Raw genomic sequence first — 17,595 nt, 5'->3', positions numbered from 1 at the left:
AGATTAAAAATCTTGCAAACTGTCCTAATGAAGTAACCTAATTTTTATAGCTCCGGTTTTCCAATTATTTGCAGAATAAAAAAACTGGTGATCAGCTTCTATGAAACCTTCTGAAGAGGAAAAAATATGAAACAATATAACCTGAGCTCCAATATTTTTTGCTTGTCACCAGTTTACTAACTATAGGATTTAATTCATTAAAAACGAGATTAATACTTGTAATTGCTGAGTGCATTAAAGCCCTGGTAATTTCATGTCTCAAAAATATAAAGAAATGAGTAAAATCTATTTGGAATCTAACACTGAACAACAGGGAAGAACTAAGTGGCACTTTAGACATGAAGGGGACTAGAAGAAGCTTAATTGTTTTTGTTTTCTCTAGTGGTGAGGAGAGAAAACACACAGTCGGATATGGACCCTAGATGATAAGAAATATGATTTTAAAACTTTAGACAGGCAAATATAAATGTTGAATGATCGGTAGTTTTAAAAAATGCAATTCTAGTAATACAAACATAAACTGTCCCAATGAGAGAAGGAAAGGAGATGCAGCTCCACTCAAGACAGTTACAAGGATATTCCTTAGAAAAAGCTTTAAGGAGGATTTCTATAAAACATGGAAGAGGCTACTATAAATGAATGAGTGGAAAATAATATCAATTGCTTGTAAGAAGAGTGCCAGGAAGGCAAATGTTCAGCTGAGGACTGTGAAAAAGCTGAAGACAGAGCTTAAAAAATTTTTTTTAAAGAAAAAAGAATGACAAAGGAAAGTGGAAGTATATGACTTCAATGATATTTTAGGTGTTTCCTGCAAGGAGAAAAGTCTTTACACTAGGAAATTTAAAAGACATGCTTCTTGAGATAAGGGACTATCTTATCAAGGGACCCATTTTGTGGTCTCTTTGAACTAGCAGAATAATCTTAGGAACTGAATGAACTTTTTGGAAATTATCTCAGGGCCACCGTCAGAATGCCTTGAGACTTACTGTTTCAAGAGAGAGTTCTCCTATCCAAACAAACAAAACCCTGCATGGGTTCTTCAGAGAACACAATGATAAACCTGATATAAATACATGATAAAGTTTTAGAATAGATTATTATTGGGAGGAGTATCATTTTTTAATTTCATTTGAAGGACCAACATGGATTCAATAAAAATGAAGCATTTTAAACTGGCTTTTTTTCCTGGACAGTATCTCTAGGTTGGGAGACAAGTGGAAAGCCAAGGGCAGTATGCTTTGAATATGATGAAATTTTGCATAATATCTTTACGAATAAAGTGCTATAAAGTGGACTTAGTGATATTACTATTAGCTGGATCCAGATAAGGATGTTGAATGACTGAATGAAATTAACGTATGTAAAATTTCAGACTGAATGCTTCACAGCTCTGTCTTTGCTCCTTTCTTCTTTAAAATGTTTTGTTACAAATGTTCTCTCCTTATTCAGTGAAGCAGTTAAAAACATAGAAAGGATACTTAGAACTTTGGAGGGTTATTCAACAACAGGAGGAATGATTAGTATCATGGATAATAAAACTGAGAGTCCAAACTTTCTTAACAGGATTGAATATTGCTGGGTGAAAAAGCTGAGAAGTTAAAACTTTAACAGAAAGAAATATAAATAGCTGCATTTAGGTTAAAAAATAAATAAGTGTGGGATGCTAACTTACAACTTGGTAACATAAGTGTGGGATGCTAACTTACAACTTACAACAATAAAAGCATTATATGAATCAACAGTGAGTAGGTTAAAACTAAGGTAATCATGCCCACAAAAATATGTTGTCTAGATCACTGTAACAGTTCCAGTACACTTGGCCTGGAGACACTAAAGAGAAATAAGGGGTACAGATGTGGGTAACCAGGATCATGAGTTATCTAGAACTTATGCCACAGGTTATAAAGTTAAGGTGATTATATGCATTCAGCTCAGAGATGAGGCAACATAAATTATGTTTGATAACACAATTCCATTGTATAGTTTTGAACATGTACAATGTGCAGAGCACACAAGAGAGCAAAGGTGAGGCCATTATGCTGAAGAGAACCATAAAAACCTTAGAGTTAGAAGAAGCCATCATGTTTAACTGTCCCGCTGGCTCAGGAAGCCCTGATTGGTAGCTGGTTTTCAGCCCCTTCTTAAACACTGAGTAACGGGGAGCCTTCTAAACGGACAAAGACCAGTTATTACAGTCATGGGTAAATGCAACCATTGGAATGTTCTCCCTCATATCAATCTAAAATCAGCCTCCCTGTACCCATTACGTCCTCTGGAACTTCAAAGACTATCTCATCCCTGTTCCACATGTCAGCATTTCAAATCCTTGTTCTGTATTTTTCCAATTTTCAATGTCAAGTTTGACAACCGAGTAGAAGTGTCCATCATCGGATGAATGGATAAAGAAGATGTGGCACATATATACAATGGAATATTACTCAGCCATAAAAAGAAACGGATTTGAGCTATTTGTAATGAGGTGGATGGACCTAGAGTCTGTCATACAGAGTGAAGTAAGTCAGAAAGAGAAAGACAAATACTGTATGCTAACACATATATAAGGAATTTAAGAAAAAAAAATGTCATGAAGAACCTAGGGGTAAGACAGGAATAAAGACAGACCTACTAGAGAATGGACTTGAGGATATGGGGAGGGGGAAGGGTAAGCTGTGACAAAGCGAGAGAGTGGCATGGACATATATACACTACCAAACGTAAAATAGATAGCTAATGGGAAGCAGCCGCACGGCACAGGGAGATCAGCTCGGTGCTTTGTGACCACCTAGAGGGGTGGGATAGGGAGGGTGGGAGGGAGGGAGACGCAAGAGGGAAGACATATGGGGACATATGTATATGTATAACTGATTCACTTTGTTATAAAACAGAAACTAACACACCACTGTAAAGCAATTATACCCCAATAAAGATGTAAAAAATAATATGTCGGCTTTTATATTACTGCAAGAAACACCTTTTAAACTAGAGCTGTCCAACATGGAATGCCCTGTCTTTGGGGGCACTAAGCTCTAAGTCCCTAAAACATTCAAGCAGAGTCTCAATAACAATTCTTCAAGTGAGTAAAAGGTATTTCCGTATTGGGTGGGAGGACGGATTATTTTATACGCTAATTTCTATGGTGCGATAGCTAATTATTATGCACATTTACACATAGTGTGGCACATGTTATATGCTTACTCCAATAAAAAACAACTTATCTATTATTAAATGAATTCTTTACCTTAATATAAAACATTTAAAATGGGTTTTATAGCATTTACAAGAGAGACACTACTCACAGTAACACAAACAAACAAAAAAAGGTGTTATACATTTAAAGAAGATTTCAAAGTTAAGGCTAACTTTTCACTTAATGATTCAGCAAAGATATTCAACATTTGTACAGAATTATTTCTGGAATGGTAAACATCTTTCCTACCTCCAGTGCTGAGGCGCAAACCTTCTAATTAGGTTAATAAAAGATTATCATGAGTCTTAGAAGCCAGAATGCTAAAATCAAGAGATGGCTGCCCAGCAACCACATAGGGTATAAGACAATAGAATACAAAGTGAGGGGTGGGGCTTACTGTCAGAGTTGGCAGTGAGTCATATTGCAGCCACACTGATTCCAAGCTGTCCCTCCTCCCTGTTCTTTTTAGAAAAGGCATGAAAACCCCTGTTTGTTGGCATTGTTAAAGAACAAGGAGAAAACAGCAGAGATGCTAGAGGAAAAAGAGTAAAGTTTAAGTTTAGTGGTATTGAAGTTATGGGCTATTTTTTCCCACCAAGAATCCTAAAGTGAATGACTGCTTTAAAATACCCATTTCATAAGGTTACAGAATAGACTCAAAATCAGGGCAACCACAACAACAATTTAAGGAAAATATTAAGAGAAAGGAACCAATAAAGTCATGATTGAGAAAATTCAGAGGTCTTAAATGAATAGATCTTGGGTATTAAGTCAAAAAACTCTACAGATAATTTATCAAAAGAGAAATAGCACAATAAATATATCAGATTCAAAATCATGGAAGATATGGTATTATAAATGTGGAAGAAAGTGAAAAACTCTGTTTAAAATGTTAAGGTTCAAATTTCCCTAAAATAGACTTTCAAAATACAGTATAATTTTCTGTATTTGGTTAATAATAGGTTTTTCTGATAATCAAATTCCGTATTAGCTGTACTATAAAACTGGGAAGCATCTTCTCAATCATCAAAGAAATATTTATCTTGTGGTCAGTATAGTATTAAGTCAGTGTAATATCATGGCCTATATATAATGTTATACTGATCACAGATTGATATTTCTTTGATGATTGAGAAAATACTTCCTAATTTTATAGAAATCAATGGGGATTTTTAGACATCTGATTTGAGTTAATCAGCATATCTGAGTAACCAGGATGTATCTGCCCCAACCATAATGTTTAAGGAATGAGCCAAATCAGAAGTAGCTCTAAAAGTGATCTCATCCGATTCTAACCAGTTTTATAAATTTTGTATAAGTGATAAGTACCTTAAAGTGAACATAGAATACCTTGTGCTATCTCTCAAAGAATCATTTTTATAATATTATCAATTGGTTATTAGGGGAAATTATTGGCACAACGTAAGAAAGAAGCTGCATACTTTGAATTATTTGCTCTGTTTTATGTTATCAGAAAGATTTTTCTTATTTTTCAAAGATTATTTACAAATTTTTGTTGTAAGTAGACTTATGGAAGAGCTAGATATACTCTTAGCATAGTACCTGGCACGTAGTAAATAAACAGTAAATGTCTCTTGAATGAATGAATAAATCCATGCTTAGAACTAATTAGAGTATGTATTGATAACAGCAAACTAAAAGTACAAAATGGAGGTTTAGTTTACATTTTAGTAGGCTAAATGTAGATATTGAAATATTAGGGAATCCATGACTAAGAATGTTAAAGAATTTATAGCTGTGAAATGAATCCATGAGTTTAATAACTGTCACTCTTATTTTCAAGTACTCTACAGTTTCCGTGAAATAGCCTAGAAAGTTGATTTTATTGGCATACTCTGTGTTTGTAATAGAAACAAGTATATATGAAATTGTCATAGTACATACCTGAGACAAGAACCTTCTGGAAGTTCTCAAAGATGAGGTTTAAATATTTAAAATATTTTTTAATGACCAACTGTCACTTTTGCATTTAAAATACATAGTAATAGGTACTTTTCCCTTATTGGATGTTATATTAATGAGAATATTTTCACATTAAAGGAAAAATTTCAGAGTGTAATCGTTTGAGCCATTAAGACCAAATATTAGGTCTAAGGTGCCTATGGCTAAACATAAGAAAGTCTGGGAGGCCAGAAGAATGGAACTAGTGAGAACGCTGGAAAAAAGAAGTAAGGGAGGTGGTTTAGTAAAAGGTTTAAAGCCAAAGTCATGTGTGAAAAAACTCTGACCACCAGACACAGTGGTTCTGAAGCCCATCTCTGAGTTCTACATTCTGGCTTTTGAAGGCTAGACTTGTTATGTTTTTTAAAGCTAGTTGGCTCTGGCTTAGCTGTTTTCACCACAGAGCTTTGGGATAAGTTGACATTACTGGAAGACCCCCATAAAGGAGGGTGGGCAAAAGTCATAGAGTCCTAAGTCATTAGGCAGGTAGGCAAGAAGCTTCTGACACACGACTATGAGTGTGTGTGTGCAGGGTGTAAGCGTGCATATACAGCCATTGTCATTTCTTCCTTCTCACATTCTTCCTTCCATCGTTTTTGAAGTAGTCAACAGGTAACTGTTGCATTTTCTAGGGTGATATATGCTGGGATTCGGGCTGGGTTCTGAGGTGGTATGTAAATAATCTCACAAGACTGCTGCTTATATTATAAACTAAGGTCACATCAAAAAATGTTATACAGCAGAAACTAACACAACAATGTAAAGCAATTATATTCCAATAAAGATGTTAAAAAAAATTTCTGAGGAAATACACTAACTTGAAACCGACTAAACCATACCTCACCTCGCTACTCACATTGAGTTACAGGAAAAAGACATATGAGAAAAACAAATTCATACAAGAATTTTTAAAGCTTTAACTTTTAACAGAAGTTACCTCTGGAGAAAATGAAGGAGAGAGGGTTGCTTTTCACATCACTGTTTTTTTAATTAATTAGCTTGTTTATTTAGCAACAAGCAAGTCACTACTTTTCAATTAAACAATAAAAGAAAAGCATGCAGGGAAGTTTAAAAACTTCCAAGGCGTGTTTTATGGTGCATTCCTATTATGTTTTAACCTACAATCTTCCAGTAGTTGGTAACCATAGGAGGTAGACTTCATATGTAGAGGGAAAAAAAGGAGGCATTTGTGACCTTCAGCTTTCTCTGGCAAGGGTGACCAAGGTAAAAGGAGTCTAAACTTAGAACAGGTTCTCATACAATGAGCTAGAACAAACTCTGCTGAGAAACTGACTGTATGCTACCACTGATCTGAAGGAAGTGGTTTGCCTTTTAGATGTGTGAAAATAGTAACAAGTAGCAGTATGGCTGAATCTAATCATCTTTCTTGGTAAAACAAACTGTAAATCATAACTTTTCTTACCTATACTGGTGAGGGGTTGTCATCCTTTTATGTGAGCTTTAACTCTTATCTGTCCACATCTTCTGCTGGTATGTCTCTGTAGCATCTAGAATTCATTCTTTTGCTAACTGAATCTGGCTTCATTACTTATTATAAAACTTCTGAAAATATTTTCCTGGCTGATGCGGGCTATTGGTTATTCGTTAAAGTACAAGTTGCAATTTCAACACGTTTTACAAATGAATCAGGATGAAGCTAGGTGATGAGTGACTTCTGAGGGAGCCAGACTTCCTTCGATAGGCAGCAGATTTTGGTAGGAAAATCAACTGCCTAGGGGTGCTGGAAGATCCAGTTTCTAACAATGAATTGCTTATCTCACATGTCATATTCTGTGGCCTTCATCTTTGAAATGGGAATAAAACAGTAAAAGAATGGTTTCAGCATAGAGAAAGTGACTATAAATGAGCCATAATACAAAGAGCAGTGATTCTAGTTATTAGTATCCTAGCTCTGTGGTACCCAGCCTGAAGAGGATATGCTGAACACATGCAGTCCTGTCCTTCCCTTTAACCCCAGATAAAGAATTTTGCCATGTTTTGACTTTATGTCACACAATGAATAAAAAATAACTTTAGCTTTAACTACTATATAATAAAATGGAAAAGAATAAGTGATAAAAGGGTTTAGCTACTATTCATTCACTCACTGACTCATTCATCCAATAGTGCCCGGCCTACTATGGGCCATATAATGTTTTAGGCACTGGGTATACAAGACAGGAATGAAATCCCTGTTCTTAAGAAACTTACACTCTGGTGAGTGGAAATGGAAAATAAATCAGCAAACAATATTTGATATTATACACAAATTGTAAAGCTGTGAAGATTATAAAACAGGGTAACATACTCAAGGATGAATAGTGGTGGGGTAGGCGGGAGAAGGGGCATCTAGGTCAGACCAGGTTGTCAGGGTAGAACTCTCCAAGGGGAAAGTATCTGAACCTGAATGGCAAGGTCTATAAATACATATTTCAGTAGATACATATGAGAAGGTTATTACTATTTGGAATACAAAGTTTCTTTTGAGTTCCCAAATGTCCAAAGTCAAAAAGGAAAGGAAGAGTGAGTGATAATAATGTGAAATGAGGGATATTTCTATTTTAGCTCCTAGAGCACAGCTAATATATTGTGTTGAAACATACAAAATTGTTGATATTTCATCATTTTGAGCTACAAAAACATCAATTTATATGGTTCAACTCAGTAGCTGGAGCTGAACAAAGTTAGGTCATGTAGTCAAGTAAATGTTATTGAGTGAGGTTTGCCAGGACTAATTCACTATTTAAGTATTGTAATTGCCCTTTTTGCTTAAATCCAAATCTGTATGAAATCTACATAAATTACATAATTATAAAACATTTATTGGATAGACTTACAGTGTCAGAAATGGAAACTTAAGTGCTTTCTGGCATTACCTCATTTGATTCCCATACAACCTCAAAAGGTAGGTACTGTTACCACATCATTTAACAACGAAGCAATTGAGGTCTAGAGGTGTTAAATAATTTGATCAGTCATACCACTTGGAAGCAAGGATGTGAACTGAGGAATGTCTCCAGAGACTGTATTCTAACCTCTGATCACTTAGTGTTTATAGGAAAACATGCTTATTCATTTCAAAGGTCAACAATAATTATATCTAACTTGCTGTATTTTCAGGGTTATATAATATATACCCCTCTTTTTCTTTTCTTTTCTTTTTTTTTTTTTTACTGTACGCGGGCCTCTCACTGCTGTGGACTCTCCCATTGAGGAGCACAGGCTCCAGATGCGCAGGCTCAGCAGCCATAGCTCACGGGCCCAGCCGCTCCGCGGCATGTGGGATCCTCCCGGACCAGGGCACGAACCCGTGTCCCCTGCATTGGCAGGCGGACTCTCAACCACTGCACCGCCAGGGAAGCCCTATACCCCCCTTTTGTTATCTAACATTTCGTTAGGGCCAAGACTTTTAAATGATGTGATGTGCGGTGTGTGTTTGCATATACACACTGAAAGAGTGAAACATTACTGGAACAAATATATTTGAGGATATAACATACATAATAGTAGAGAGGCTCATGTAGATAGTAATGATAGGCAGTCTGGTATACTCCTTTTCTTCATGATCTTAATAACAAATCAAGGTTAGTCTAAACTCATAATCATTCCATTTCCCTTGCTGTTTAGGCAGGGGCATATGATGCAGCCTTGGCCAATGAAATCTAGGGCCAAGTCTGCCAGAAGGATCCAGGAAGTTTTGATTTTACAAAAAGGACTAAGAATAGGGCCTGGTCTTTGGCTCTTTTGGATGCTATCTTATGAGAAGTGATGCTCAGAGCTGCTGGCATTACAGAAAAGTTAACTGAGTCCTGACACTGCAGAGCCATGACATTTACTCCAGAACAACCCCACCTCTGAACTTTCAGTAAGTTAGATAATTACCTTTTCCTCATTATTTAAGCCAAAAAGCGAGGGAGGTGTGATTAAAAAATCCAACCTGTAACCAATATTGAAATTATAGCTACATTCTACTTTATATCCAGTCTTTAGTGTTTTCTGTCTCCCTAACAATCTTTCTTCAAAATCAGACAATACAGTATTAAGAGAATATTTGTTTACTGCTTTCCAGATTTTTCCATTTTAAAAAAATATATACTTGCTACATAACCGCCAAGAATGGTGCCCTTAAACTTCACAAAAGTGACACATTTAAGGTTCTCTACTATGCTTTCTCTGACTTTTTGGTGCATGTCTTTTTGGTGCATGTCTTTTTATTCACATTGCTTGTATATCTTTTCCATCTATTCCCTTTAGACCTGAACTATAATTTCAGATATTATTGATGACTATGCTCTTCCAAACTCTTCGTGCTTGAACATAATTTATCTAGACAATAAATAAAACAGTAAAAAGTGCTGCAACATTTTTCTTTATTTTCAGCTTGCTCCTTTTTCTCCTTTAACACAATTTCATATTCTGGGAATATCTTACCGTTGCCCACATACTTCCTACATGAATGTTCTTAAAAATAAAACTCATGGCTTTTAGAAACTCTTCAGGAAATTACTCTAAGACCCTTAAAATGACTGAAGAAGATTAATCTATCTTCTTCTGCACGATATTGGTAGTCATTATCTAGCCTCTCTGCCTATATAATTTAAGATATTAGGGCACTGAGCTGCACATTTTGTACAGCTCTTAAGTTACCAATGGTGTGCAATGGATGTTAGATTTAAGAAAATAAATTTAAAATACATTTCTTGGCAGATTTCATTTTGAAAGCATCAGTATATATTTTAGCCAGATAACCTGATATGTACTGTAGCTACTAGGTAACATTTTATCTTTCCCACCCTCGGCCCCCTAAAAAAAAAAAAAACAACCTAGATTTTGCTTTAGATTTCTAAGACCAAGCTAATAAATGTGTAAATTAAGTAAGAATGCTGATAGGTTATCCCTAAGGCAATGAAAAAGAGCACATTATAAATTCATTGAGTACATGGTGGCACCAGGAATGCATGGCTAGTAAAGAGTAGTCTTTTAACTGCCAAGAGGGAAATCAGCAGGATTAAGGGATAAAGCTTTCAAAAACCTCATCTAAACTGCCTAGTATGGCAAAGGAAGGAGAACTATTAGAAGCAGACCTCAAGCTGCATTAACCAAAACCGTATTTTAGTGTTATGGCAGATGATTTCTGAATAAAGAATAAATATAATATCTTTATATTTTGTCCCACACTTTTATGATTTATACTCCTTGAAAGCTGCGTAGGCTGACATAATTTATAATTTAATTTCACTGAGGTATTATAAGGCCTATACCTCAGTCAGCTTCGAAACTGCTAATTGGGATAATAGGAAATTAGTTGTCTTCTCCCAAATGCCAGTGAAGTAGGTCAGGATAATTAATATTCAAGCTGATTTTTCTGTCAAAGGAAAACACAACAGGTCTCATCTGTGTACTTTTAGTACCATCCACTTTAGACTAAAATGAGTTCAGCCTCAGAAAAATCACAGTATGACTCGGTTAGAGAATTGAATTTCAAAAATAAGACAAAAGGTAGTTCAACCATGAGAACGTAGACTGAAGTATGCTCTAAAGAAGACTAAATTTACACCTTGTAAGCAGGGCCAAATTCCACCTGTACGAAGAAAATGAAAAAACATCTAGGTCACAGATTTAGGTACATCTTGCTTCTTAGATTGCTCTGTAGACTCATAAGCACTATATAATATAGATCACGAGAGGGGTTTGGTTGGTGCCATAATTCTTCACCCTTAAAGCTGAAGAGAAGCTATATTTTCTCCCATGGCTCCTTCTGCTCACGTGCCTGGTACTTCCTATTTTTAATTTCTTGGCAAACTGAGAAAAATGTTTGGAGCTAGGGACGTGAAACTTATTTGCTCTGCAGGTCTGTACTTGATTAGTGCAAATTCACTTTAGTAGGTCACAGTGCATGCTGGCCTCGAGCAGGACAGTTAGTAACACACCGCCGCTGGTCTTTGATTCTAACAAGCACGGCAGCCTGCTGACCGGAGCGGTAGCACAGTGAGAGCTCCGGGCGGAGGGCACGCTCTAAGTGTGAGGCTGAGGGGATGGCCACAGCTTCTTTCCCATGTATAATTTTGACTCTCCTGACAGAACACCAAACAGCTTGATTTGAATAAGCAGCCTGGAATACTTACTCCTAATGGCCGACTCAGGGCAGTCATGAATAAGACACTCCTTAACTAGACCTTGAAGATTCTTTTGAAAACACTGATTTTAGAGCTGATATTTCCCAAAGGAGGTGCTCATCAAATTGCACACTCCTAAATATTAGAAACAGTAATGCAGAAAAAACATCATTGGGAAGCCGAACATGTACCCCATTAAGTTAAGAAGCATCTTCCAGGCAAGCATGAAACGTACTGCCCTGTTGAGAATGGTTTAAAGGACACTGAGACATCAAGTGGCAAGATTATAGAAAAATACCCAGAAAGAAATGGGGCCCTGCAAGATAGTGCACGGTCACCTTTAGTGAAACAGATCAGACTGAAATAACGCGAACTACCCCACGATATCGAACCGCAAAGACAGAATGTGCAATAATACCAAGTTTACCGACACACTTCTAGGGTGGTTCTGCCTTACCGCAATCATTCCACAAAGAGAGAGCCTGCTGAAAAAGATGGAAAGTATTGAATAACTGCCCACTTGACTTATTCGGGAACCTAAAGGAAAAACCCACCAACTTTGGGAGTACATCTGTATGGCTAAAAATACATCCAATCAACAAAACAGCAAAAAACAGACACTAGAAGAAAAAATAATCGAACGCCATCTAACTAGGGATGCTCTGTGGGCTAGTGGAGCCTGAAGGAAGGGCGAGCCCAGGGCTAGGTTTGCCTTTCAGGTCCTAGGACACGTATTCTCCATTCTAGTCCTCCCTACACAATGCCCAGGAGGAACTGCTAAGTATCTAGCCAGTTGAAAAAGACAGCCTCAAAGACTTGTACCCGTGGCAATGATGGAATGTGTCATGAACAGGATTCTCTATTTCAGAGGGTTGTGCCTAATTTCAACACAATTTATTTTAAAATGCCAGAGATGAAGTATTTTCCCCAATGCGTTTGTAGAATGCTGAATAAACCTCACATGCTTAGTTGTAGCAGTTGTGCAGCACCTGGACAACAGTTGAAAGGAGGTTTCTAACTCATCCTTATTTAAGTTTTAGAAAACAACTTATACTAATCTTCTTAATATTAAAAATATATTATCGTGCTTGCCAGAACTCCTACAGAGGCCTGACATGGTTCCTAGATCTTTCCTCCACAAGACTCTTCTATAATTTCTAATAGATGTGAATGTTGTGAGGGCGTGGCAGGTAAATCACCTTTCCTGAACCAACAGTATACCTTCTAAAAGGCTCCTCATGGAGATTATGGCTAAAATATACTTTACATGGAAACTGCTTTAACATAAGAATTTTATTATAAGCAACTCATATTTTGATAGTAGAAAAGGTCCACTGTATTTTCTTGTCGATTATCTCCAAAGTAACCCTCATTTTAAATGATACAAGCTTCAAATTGACATGAGGCTCCTGACCTGCTGGTAACCTGTGAGATTTGAGTTGTTTTCCCAGTTGTGATGAAGAAGTTACACTAACATATCCTGTAATCAAAGTCTCCATACTGTGTGAAATGGGCTGAAGGACACAGTCTGTTTGTATCCTTTAAAAAGAGAAGTCTAATGCCCTAGTGGGACCAAAGCAGTAACTGTTGTTTCATCAGCACCAGCTTGGGTCATCTGCACTAATTGGCCCATACTTCATTTTGAATAAAGAGATTTCATACTATTTCTTCGACACTATTTTTGGGGGTATTTTATATTCAATTCTTATAGCCAGAACTAGATTTTCTTTCTAAGTAAAATAACTGAGTTATAGCCTTTCTCTTAAACTAGCTTGGGTTTCTGGACTGGTATATCACATTAGTTATAAACAGAAGCTTGGTATGGCATGTTGGACAAATAACTTGATAACTAGTAAACATATTCTTAATGCCAGTCAGAGGGTTACTTAATGACTTGTCTCTCTCAAGAGCTGATTCACATAAATTGAGCTTTGCAATCAACATACATACCAAGAAAGTAAATGGATGCTTTTGGCAAATTGGTTTCTAGAAACATATTCTGCTATTTGAAGTTGATAGAAATGCTATGTAAAATTTCTTCTTCGAAAAATTCTTTTGGATTTTTCCTTTCAACCTTCTCATGGTGAAAAGGGAAGTTATGTATGTATGTATGTGTGAGTGTGTGTATGTGTATTCACTTACTTATTCAACCAAGGTTCTGCTAACACCCTGCTTGAAGCATTTATAGCTTCTGAACCCAAACTCAGGGGGCAACAACTGTGGACCAAAGGGATGATGCATGCAAGTGAAAAGAAAGTGGATAACAGGAGGAAGCAAAACAAATGAATGCCATCAACCTTAAAAGGCAGATGGGCCAAAAAAAAAAACTATTTGCCCTAGCTGTGGGTGTCCTGGGATGTAGGCTTCATTACTCATCTTTTTTTCCCCCAAGTTACTCAAGTTCTGAAAGTGGGACACCAAGGGATACCTGACTTCCTATGCAGCAAAACCATTATTTTAAGAAAAAAGGGAAACAGAATTCTATTTTCTTAAAATAAGAAGTTTGAAAAGGTTAGGAATGTGTGTATACAGGCTGAGAATCTCCATCGGCATACTTACTTTTGTCTCCTATGTTTTCCCCTGCTGCCTCCCCTTCCTCCTCCTCCTCCTCCTCCTCTTCCTCCACCTCTGTGGGCTGCACGTCATCCTGCGGGTCACAGGCACTAACCGGCGCGTTCAGACAGCAGTGGTTGAACCCGCTATCTCGAGGCAGAGTAAAACTTCGAGGCTTGCCCCCGTTTCCATTTAACACTTGCATCCTCTCGCTCTCAGCTAAGGGGTACGGCCCATAGTGATCCTGTAGGTGGCACTTCTGAGTTGGAAGGGTGGACTGCCGCCTGTGCTCTGGGGAGATGGCCGCGGAGTCAGAGAAGACGGAATCCTCCAGGGGCAGAGTCTGAAGATAGTGTAACCCTGAGCTCGTCAGGGGCGTCTCGATTAAATCCTGCCAGGAGCGGCGCTGACTGGCTGTCTTGCGAATGGGGGACACCACACTGCTCCCAGTCAGTTCCTGGCGAAACTCCTCATGGGATGATTGCGACTGAGAGGTCTCTGTCGAGGAGAGCCGGCTGTGTTTCGCTTCCACGTAAGGACTGGCACAACTCATCTGTGGAAAGGAGCCTCTGATCAGTCTCCACAGAAATAACAGACCATGCCTATCACCAAGGAACACATTTGATTTCCACCATCTCAAAGTTAGGCCCCAGCTGACATTTTAAGAGACTGAAACGTGAATGTATAGAAATACAGCTACGCTGGGCTCTCATGAAAAATGTGACATACTAGTGCAAACTTTTACAGCAAAGTATAAGGCAACGTGAGTGCCTATGTAAGAAATATTTAGCAACTAAAAACAAAAAAATCCTAAGTTTTGAAATCTCTATGCATTCAAAATCCTGAATTGTTGCCAAATTCATATTTCCAGATGTTATGGAGTCTGGGGATGAGAGCAAGGAGACAGGATTTTGGATGTAAAAACAAGGTGCCTCTAATCGGACACAAGCCTTCCTCTTCTTCATAGGTGAATGTCTGCTCTTAGAGTGTCAAGGATAAGCTTTCTTACAGTCTTGTCAGTTCTGTGGCACTTTCTAGAGAGTTAAAAATGTAGAAAGGATGAGATTACACCCTGATGGGAATTAGCATTTGCCTTGAGCATAGCCACTTCAAAGCACATAAACACAAAAGAAAAATGGAATATTCTTATCCTTGGAATTTAAAGTTTGGGAATATATGTTACAGCACAAAGCACAACCAAGAAAAAGGACGGGCATCAAGTGAATGCTATAAAAGTCTTGCAGGCACCCTTACTGGGACAAGCCTTACTCTAGCTCTGGGGGCTAGCAGACCAGCCCAGGCCCCTTCCTGGCAGGAGGAGCCAGATTTGTTAGATGTGATCACTACGAATGAGGCTGAGGTTGTGGCCAGGAAAAGCCCGACTAAGGTGAAAGTACACCTTCCCCTCTGGGTAAAGGAGAAGTTAAGTGGCATCTTCTGTGGGCAGCCAGTTTATCTTCCCACATGTTAATCACAATGTGAGTAGTTTCCTTCTTGAAATTCACAAGTTGCTATGATTAAAGAGCGGTTTGGTCAAGCTGCAGTTTCCCTTTCCCCCACGTTTACAAATATTTAAAGGAACTATTTAGACCCTGATGTTTTAGGGAAAGAGGGAAAATATGATATAAACTATATCTTGTTACTGACTTCATTATTTCATTTGTCTGTTGCACTTGGTACACTGCAGCATTTATTAATGAAATGTGTATACGGAGAGGAACAATTCTGCATTTCTGTCTACTTTTCTCCTTTTTCCCTTAGATAAGAGATACTGTCATCAAACATTTCAATTAAAAATGTGACTTTCCTTTTAGTCCTTAGCCAAAAGTATTCATTCATTCATTTCAGAAATATGTATTGAGCACTTAATAAATAAGTACCAGTGTTGTGCTAGGCCATAGGGATGTACAGTGAATAGAACGGGGTCCCTGTTCTCAAAAAGTTCACAGTCCAGTCCAGTGAGCTGTTTGCAGTCCCAAATATTCTGATTTAATATCTCTGGATGACGCCTGAGCATCTGCATTTCTAAAACATTCCAGAGGTGATTCTCATGCACAGCCAAGGTTGAGAAGTGGCCTAGAATTATATGAACATCTTGCATAGCACCTTTCTTGTTAAAAATCCCCTGTAGTAATAAGGAGGTAGAATTAGGTGGCTGCTATTGTCACTTAAATCCAGCTTCCATTTCCTGTTTGGAAGACTCAGTCTCAAGATAGGCAGAATTGACTCTTATGGTACAGTGACCATGCAATGTATTGCCTAAAATGGGACAGCATCGAGACTCTCTTGGTAATTCTGATGGGAAATGGGCATAAAACAAACCAGGACAATTGTAAAGATCAAGGTACAGTCTATACACAGAATAATTTACACAGGTTTAAGAAGTCTTAAGAAGAAGAGCATCACATAAACACATATACATTAAACCAGACCCCATGGCTGCCTGAAAAGCTACATGCCAAAACATGTTCAATACAGATATAATATAAATTTTTACAATTGCTTCTAAAGGACATAGGAATTAACTTTGTTAGTGTAGAATAGATAAGGTCAATTTATATATCTTTTTCTAAGAAAACTTTTTTGTTGTTGATATTTTCATGAAGGCTACTCTGACACAAATGGTATGTTTTCTTAATAAAACTGGTAAGATACTTACTAGTGTGGAATCTGTGGTGACTGCTTCTCCTGATTAAATATTCTTTGTATACTTAAAATTTTTTTCCCTTATTGCTTTTAGACTCCCTGTTTTCTTTGCCCCTAAAAACCCCAAGGTCTGACATGTAATTCACTACATAATGTCTCAGGTCAAAGAATCTGATGCTATATTGAGTATATTCCTACTGGCAACTTACGGAGGGAGGCCGTGGGTATGTATCGTAGGGGGGTGGAGGGCTGTCCTGTTTGGGTGTTGATGGAGTATCTGCTTCTTCCTTGTCACTCTCACTCCAGTAATCTGAAAATTCACACACATGGATACATCAACATTCTGTTAAAAGTTTCTAGCCATATTTTCAGGAACACACACTACCAGCTAACAAAAGGAAGTTTAAATTCCATTCCGGCACCCTGCTCCCCAGCACTCGCTACTCCAGGCCCACCAACTTTCATTTTCAGTTGGGTTTTGAGGAGGAAGGAAGAGTACAATCACCTAATTCCAGCCTCCTTTTAAAGCAAGCAATTACACATAGCCACAATTTTAGGTATGGCAATATGCCTCCAGTGGGGTGCTGGAGCTGACTTGTCACAGCTTGAGAAGGCTGATTATTAAATTTTCGGGAATTTTGCCAATGGTTGATATTGCATTCGGAGTTCAGAATCAGCCGTGGTGGGAGTATTTATACCATGGAAATTGGCAAACACTACAAATTAAATTTTGCTCTGTTGTCATCGTCAAAAAAAAAAAAGGAGTTAAGACAAAGACACTGCATAAGTCAAATAAGGTTTAGGGTATTTTACATTCCAAATTACTTAAAGCTTCAATTAATGAATGATGTCACATGATGCCTCTTAGAGGTGTATCATTTTATCCTAAAGATGAACACTCAAAGAAGAAATACATAGGTTGCTGTAGATCTCTACAGGTATAAACAGCTTCAAAAATAATGTTCTCAATCCTCTTCTGTGGCTTCAGTTCACTGGTTATCTAACAGTCGCTGTTTCCAGAGTCATGCTGACATGAATCTCTATAACACCATACTCCCACCTCTACTTGGAAACACATGGCAAACCCTGATTCTTGCCAAACGCAAAAGGGCAAATCTGCTGATGTGGGCT

At 37.7% G+C, this 17,595-nt stretch overlaps 1 protein-coding gene across 8 annotated transcripts in view; it reads right to left on the bottom strand.

Moving 5' to 3' along the window:
- The window catches only part of CNKSR2 (connector enhancer of kinase suppressor of Ras 2), a 256,193-nt gene that overhangs the window by 26,642 nt on the left and 211,956 nt on the right, over positions 1–17,595 (bottom strand). For all 8 annotated transcript variants that reach the window (XM_029240573.1, XM_029240574.1, XM_029240575.1 and 5 more), the window contains 2 exons: positions 16,674–16,774; positions 13,825–14,371 (listed from right to left, as the gene is read on the bottom strand). In XM_029240573.1, the coding sequence (XP_029096406.1) occupies positions 13,825–14,371; positions 16,674–16,774 (648 nt within the window). The remainder of the gene's footprint in view (positions 1–13,824; positions 14,372–16,673; positions 16,775–17,595) is intronic.

Source organism: Monodon monoceros, unplaced genomic scaffold (genome assembly GCF_005190385.1).
Source record: "Monodon monoceros isolate NGI ecotype Baffin Bay Population unplaced genomic scaffold, NGI_Narwhal_1 Super_Scaffold_22, whole genome shotgun sequence".
In the NCBI taxonomy this organism is placed as follows: Eukaryota; Metazoa; Chordata; class Mammalia; order Artiodactyla; family Monodontidae; genus Monodon; species Monodon monoceros.
This window is presented reverse-complemented; position numbering and strand designations above follow the sequence as displayed.